Genomic DNA, 7,103 nt, shown 5'->3' with positions numbered 1-7,103 from the left:
TCCTCATGACGTTTTTAATCAAATTCAGCTGTAATTGCTGGAGCATACACATGCCTCTTTTAATACTCTGCCTACATTTGGGACTCATATGAGTCTGTTTTCTCTTAACGTATCTAATAAATAGAAAACATGAAAAGAGCACATTTTGCAGGACTTCGAGCTTTTCCACCGTTTCATTTGTTCTAGCAATTGTCCGACAGGCTTATGAGAATCGAGCACTTGTCAGGTTCCCCCCCCTGCCCTCCCCCAAGCCCTTGGATAAAATTCTTTGTGGGTTTTAAGTCACTGTTTGTGTTGCTAGCACCCTGTTAAAGGGGGCATAGGCACAGGCAGCTGCCACGGGAGCGAACTGGAAGCGCCTATACGCGAGAGGGAGAGATTTCATAGGCATCTTTAAAAAATCACTGCCAGTGATGAATGTTGAAATGTTGCTTACATACAAGTCACCTATGGTTTGTTGATGAAAACTTGAAATGTCATGTCTGCGTTGGAGCTATTTGTGTAAACAAAACTTCTGTAACTTTCTCTGCTCAGGAGTGTGTGTGTTGGGGGGGGTGTTCTTTTTTTTTTTTTTTTTTTTGTCTCCAACGCTACAGCTGTTTCCAATTTGCCAGCAATTTTCTTTTGGGCTAGTAAAGCTCCCAAGATGACTGCAACTAGCCACATGGGTTTCTCGACTTGACTGTGGGGTTTGATTACAAGGGGTAGCAAACCCAGCTCAGGATTCGGGGCAAGCGTTTCCCCTGAACTTTTAAGTGCTTCTCGTCCTCAATTTTTGTTAACGCCAACCTTTAAAGTTTATTTCATTGCAGCTTATTAAGTGGCTCAGTGGTCACTGTCAGACCTCTGCCGAGACTTTGGGCACATTTGCCTAAAAATAAAGGAAATTCGCGGGGAAAAGGCACGGGGGAGAGATGCAAACGCCTGTTAGCTGCCCCTCAACGAAAATTAGAGGAAGAGGGGTTTGTTAACACAATAGTAAGCCCTCGGGGTTCCTCTTCAGCTACGTGTTTTGTGTAATTCACACGTGGAAACGTGAGAAAAGAATGAAAAATGACTTTGAAATGTGATCTGATTCGGTCCCTAGCTAGCTCAGTTGTCCGTGTGCAGAAAGAGTTGTTCACATCCCCGCAGAATAATGAGATTAAGGCTTGCAAACGGCATTTTTAACCCCGCGATTCTTTTGAAAGCCCTTTAAAAAGGACAACGCTGATTTTAATATTTTTTTCCGATCCTCTTTCTCTCCTACACACCTCGCAAATCCCTCCTGTCGCTTCGATTTTTTTTTTCCTTCCATCGGAAGTTATCTTCCCGAGATCTTCCTACCAAAATCCCTGGCGCTTTACCTTACCTGGGAAACTCTCCCTCTTAACATAAACAACAACAACAACAATAATAATAACAAAGAATCCGAAGAATTTCTATATTAAAAAGTGGCTCTGGCGAGGTCCCTGGTCACTGGGTACAGGTCTGAGTCTGTTTTCCTTGGAAATTGGGAGGAATGCTAAACGCCTCGTCTACCAGAGAGTAAATTGTGTGCGGAGCTCTAGGCACGGCTCCCAAGTTGCCCTTTCACCCCTTCACTTTATATGTTCCTCTTATTAAGGAGAAAAATGTTTCAATATGTTGGAATTTGGGGCAAAGCCGGGAAGGAGAGAAAGAGAATAGAGAGTGGAAGGACATTTTCCAAATAGTTTTGGTAACCCTTCTGAGGGTTACATTTAAAATTGATGTCGTACTAAAATCCCTGGAAGTTTCTTCCCCAGGTTAGTGCAAAATATTATCTGCGAACCCTTCTGAGATGACAATATTCATCAGAAACGTGACGTTGGCGAAAAAAAATATCCCCTGGATTGAAGATGTGTTTCCTTTCCCTCCCTAAATGCGTTACTATTCGATGGGGTATTATTAAATAGCTAAAAGGATCTGGAGGTTTCGGCTTGCAGAGAGAAATCCGGAATTCTTGATCCAATAGAGAGAATAGTTTCGAGGCGATTTCATCTCCCTTTTCCAGCCGTGTGCATCTGTAGCGTCGTCCGTACTATTTTCAGTTCTGCTTCAGGGGGAAATGGGTTAACTATTTTCAAGGTAAGACTCAGGAAAAAAAGCTCAAAGTAAGGAACGATGATTTAAAAACGGATATTTGAAACTTCCTTATTTTAAAAGGGGATTTAAAGTAGCACTTGAGCTCCACTCAGCGTCTCCTTTCGGCTTGACTCCTCAGCAATATTTTTTTAAGAAAGTTGTGAATTTTTTTTTCTCTCTTTTTTTTTTTTTTTTTTTTTTTTTTGTTCTTTAAAGTTGTGAGTAGCGCCAGGCAGGCTCATTGGGCGAAGGTGCCGCATAGCCATGATTAATCTGAGGGAAGAGCTGAAATATCGATAAGGGGAAAAACGGAAATCAAATGAAAAGTAGAGAGCATAGAAGAGAGGGAAAGGAAAGCACGTCCTGGAGCTGCGAGCATTACAGAAGCCCCCTGAGGAAATGCCTGGTTGATGCAGCCTGTCTGGATGGGCTGGGAATTTTAACTTCGGCGCTGCTTTGGATCTAACAAGTTTAATCTCTCCTCTTTGCAAAACTGCAGCAGCAGGGTAGTAATCCAGAACTGGTGGGGAGTTTTATTTTTGGTCTCAACCTGGATCTTTACAAACTGGTCTGCCACTGGTTGAGGGGAAAGGGTATAAAAGGTGAGTCATTTCAATAATAGTAATAAGAATAAGCAAGAAGCGAATCTAAAAGTAGTTTAAGAGGCCCTTTTATACTGTGACTGATGCTGGCAGGGCAATACGATTGATAAATAATCCACAGCAGACTTCTTAAGACTGGCTCCAAATATGCAGATGTATTTATTTCTATGAACATGCGTAATTATAAGAGGGATGTAATCGGGGGTGGGGGGGAGCGCTAATCAGGGGTAAAGAGGGGAGCAGGGGAAACTGATACGTGAATCCTTGACCCTAGAAAATTTACTGGCTAAGCAAAATTACCTTGTCCCTCAACTCTGTCTACCCCCACCCCCCGTTGCAAGTTCAGAAGCAAAAGAAACTGGAATGTGTTAGGAGGGAGGACGACAGAAAAAAGAATTGTACTTATCAGAAACACATTGTCGATTTTATAATCGGTTGCCCTTCTGTGCCAGCTGGCCGCGTAATAAATGCTTTAAAAATCAATAAAAGGGGGGTTTACGTGCAGATAGCGAACGTTTTATTTTCCAGAGTTGTTGGGCTGTGGGGTTTTTTTGCTTTCTTTCTCTCTACTTATTTATTATTTTTTTTTAAATCAGCAGATGTTTCAAAGCAAGCCAGCTCTTTGGCATTGCTGGGGGCGAGGAAGGGGCTTTCACCGGCGGGGTGGCAGCTACCCAGAGTAGGGAGCAGACAGCTCCAGCGCGGCGCGGGCTTCTTCATTAATCAAACGGAGGATATTTCGTGATTAACCAGCGGTGTCTGGGTTGTATTAGATCTGAACGAGCTGCAAAGTTAGGACCCCACAGCTTTTCCTGAAGAGCTAGGAAAAAAAAAAAAAAAGAAAAACAAACCAACCACCCAACCCAGGAGTATTGACCACTCGTGCGCAACTCCTTATGCATATTTCTAATTCTGTAGAATAATTTTCCTGCAGTAAAATCTGGGTAAATTTCTGACTTTTCCCACCCCGGCAAAACGGGACCGTCAGAATAGAAGCACTTAACGAGCTGCTTGCTAAGGACGGGGAGGGGGTGGGCTCGTGCTTCTTAACGATGCACTAATTACAGTACGCTAATCGCTTTCTGGCGCTTTCCAAGGGGACCAAAGATCCTGAGAGGAGCGGGTAGGAAAAATAGTTGTCGGATATTTTAGTTACTCCAGATTTATTTTCCCACACACCATTACATTTTTCAGGATCGTTGTTAATCTCTGCATCTCTGTAGTGATGACTTCGGGGGGGGGGGGGGGGGGGGGGGAAGAGGCAAAAAAACCTGTTCATCAGGAGATCATCAAGTCTTAGAAGTACAGAAAAACAGATGTACTGCATTGATGCAAGCCTGAGATAAAGCACCGCTATGTTTGACTGAATAACGGCACTATCTGAAATAGAAGGGCTGAGATTGACAAGCCTGGGGGTTTTTACTGCTATTTGGAATGATACTTCCTTCGCTATTTTTTTTTTTTTAATTTATTGTTTAATTATTATTGGTGAGAAAGGTACTTTAAATCAATAGAGGCCGGCAGGCTAATGGCTCGGAATGGTTTCAATGAGTCACGAAAGGCAACTGCCCTTCATTTAGCCAAGTGAAACCCTTGGATACAAGTCAATAGGGTTAACTAGTCTCGACATGAAAACATGAGTATTTCAGCTGGCTTTTAATTGTTGGCTAAGAAATTCAGTTAATCAAATGTCAAACATTTCCCTCTGCTCCGGTCAAAAGTGAAGAAGGCTCTCTTCCTGAGGAGGGGGAATCCAAAAGCAAACCCAAACTGTTGTTAAAGCACAGAAATGAAACCCTACTTTGTGAAGTCCTGTCTATTACTTGACTTTTAGTTACTGTGGTGGATGTCTTTCTGTGTCCTTTAAAAGGTATACTTTAATACTTGAGCTTTAAATTTTATTACTTATCTTACTTTTTAAACAATGCTTTGTTTCTTTACTTTTATATATATATGATTTAATTTATTTTTTTTTTAATTTCAGGTCAATTTTAGGACCTTTAAATATATCTATTAAACAAATAAGGATGTTTCAGACTGTACCAGACACTTCGTCTTACGTCAAGGTAAGACATGACAGCATCTTTAAACAGGTAATGTCAAAAATTACAATCCTCCAAAATTCACAATCGTTTGTGTTAGTTGAAAATCTCGTTCCCATTCTCAATCAATTTAGCAGAAAAAAAGTAATCCCTCTACCTTTGGAGGGAGAGGTCTCAAGTATCACAGTTATTGTTCTGGAAATACGCAGGGTTGAGTCAAAAGTTGTATCATCAGGGACCACCAATATGTCAAAGTGGTCTTGTCTTTTATAATGCATTGATGCTTGGTTTGGTGGGTTATTCTATAACTGGTATTACAGTGAGGGTGTCCTGAATTACATTATAGTAGTGGTTTGTTGCTCTGAAACCAATATGATAGTGGTGGTGTGCTACCAATATTATATCATAGTGGTTTCTTAAATTGGCTTCCAATTTTCTGATTTCCTAGATACCATTTAGTCTTGAAACAGAGCTAAATTTCATTTAATATCCCTCTACTTCTCTGCTGTGCCAACTACTGAATTCAATATGCAACATGATATGTGAAGTTATGTTTTTTGAAAGGTATGTTTCAAAATGGATTTAAAGGGGAAAAATATTTAATGAGTTAAACCAAAACATCTCTTTCAGTTACTGAAGAAATGGATTGTCACACCAGGCAACGCTATATAATACTGGGATTTCTTTCACAGTGTTACTTATGGTTTTCTTTGAGCAATGCTTCCATACAATTTAGTAGGCAAACTGACTTCAGTTGATTTTACTGATAATGGCTAATGACAGATACTACTAGATCTTGCACTCTAAATAGTTGCTTGTATATCTTTTTATTTTTAAGTAAAAAAAAAAATTGATCTTAGAATGTATTTTGATGGGACACTTCTGCCTCTTTCTTTTTCATAAGAATAAAACAAATACCAAAGAAGGGTTGGCACAGCCTTGTCCCTTTATAACTCAATTGAGTAGTATATTATATTTGACATCATATAGGTTTTTTTCCACAACAGTTCCCAAGAATGTAAATAAACCAAGCCTGGGACATCTGGGTTACACGTTTAAGGCAAACCCTGCATGCAACAGCACTTAGGGAAAATCTAAAACACAAGCCTCCTCTCTCTCAGGCTGAAGAAACACAGAAGGGTGTTAACTAGAGCTGGGTGGTTAATTTGTAATGAATAATTTATTACAGGAATTTTGTGTTTGTCTCTTTTTTTTTTTTTCCCCACCCTTAGTCAATGATCCATGTGCCAATTGTGATTTTCGTATACATACACAGTATTGGAAGTGATTCACTGAATGATTTCTGTATATAATCCATAGGCAATGGCTCATTTTGTGAGCAGTTTGTTAAGAGTATTAATATTTGAAATGCAAGCTTGGTGGGATGACTCAAAGGTCATGTGGCATTACTTGTTTTCCCTGATTGGGTGAACTTGTGCAGCTCTCTGGACCAGGTTTCTAGAGCAAATCCGACCAGGAATGGTCAAGATTCCACTTTCAGTTGATATCCCCCAAAATCACACTCTTAGCACAACGTTTCAGGGAATGTTGGTGATTTAATTTTGCTTTTTAAATTTGTAAAGCTTTGTACCAGCTTCTGGAAGAATAGAAACTCTGTGGAAAATAAATGAAATTCAAGTCTCACGAAAGCAAATTCACTCAAAGTTCAAGTAAAGAAAGATGTAATGCAGTCTGTGCCCAGCTTTAGCATTAATTTCTCTTTGGAGTTAGTTCCCTTACGTGGGAAACGATCTGAGATGTGTTCTGTTTACAATGAAGAGATGAAGGCCCTTTGACATCCTATATTATGGTATCATTGCCTTTTGTTGTGAGGCTAGATCCAGTTGCCGCTCCAGTTAGTAGCAAAATTCCTTTTGAATTAAGTGGAACCAAGATCCAGGCCTAAATAATTTAACATTCCAGCAGGATTGAGTGAGTCTGTCCGTTACTGTGTCGGGATAGCCTTCTCATTAAGTACAATCCTGCAGGCAAAGTGCTTGGACAAAGTTCTCTTCACATAAGTATGTGTTTTATCCACCAGGAAGAACTCCTCAGGCTGAACTTATATCCAGTGTTTCTGCAGTGGAGGGATAAGCGAGTTGTGTAGTGCTGAACTCTGCCTTTTATTACAACCCTTCATCATCAGCTGCCGTTATTTTGGGCAAGGACCATGTCTTTGGTATTTTGTCTGTAAAGTTTCATTCACACTAATGTCATTGGGGAAATGACCTGTTCCCATGCTTAAAAAAACTCAACAGGATTTTGACAGAAGTCTCTTAGGACTGATCCAAAGTCCTCTGAAGACAAAGCAAATATCTCCTATTGACTCTTAAAAGTTTTAAGTTGGGCAGCCCAGTACCAGGGGTGCAAAATG

At 40.3% G+C, this 7,103-nt stretch overlaps 1 protein-coding gene across 4 annotated transcripts in view; it reads left to right on the top strand.

Annotated features, from left to right (window-relative positions):
* Nucleotides 1–2,041: 2,041 nt before the first annotated feature.
* Nucleotides 2,042–7,103, top strand: part of FLI1 (Fli-1 proto-oncogene, ETS transcription factor) — an 89,302-nt gene continuing 84,240 nt past the window's right edge. The window contains exons 1-2 of one of the 4 annotated variants that reach the window (XM_063355096.1): nt 2,042–2,088; nt 4,672–4,753. In XM_063355096.1, the coding sequence (XP_063211166.1) occupies nt 4,715–4,753 (39 nt within the window). In that variant the 5' untranslated portion in view covers nt 2,042–2,088; nt 4,672–4,714. Of the gene's footprint in view, nt 2,089–2,312; nt 2,688–4,542; nt 4,558–4,671; nt 4,781–7,103 lie in introns of those variants that run through there. The other 3 variants (XM_063355095.1, XM_063355094.1, XM_063355097.1) reach the window with 3 other exon arrangements.

Source organism: Chroicocephalus ridibundus, chromosome 18 (assembly GCF_963924245.1).
Source record: "Chroicocephalus ridibundus chromosome 18, bChrRid1.1, whole genome shotgun sequence".
NCBI classification, from domain to species: Eukaryota; Metazoa; Chordata; class Aves; order Charadriiformes; family Laridae; genus Chroicocephalus; species Chroicocephalus ridibundus.
The sequence above is the reverse complement of the archived record's forward strand: the minus strand, read 5'-3'. Positions and strand labels throughout refer to the sequence as shown.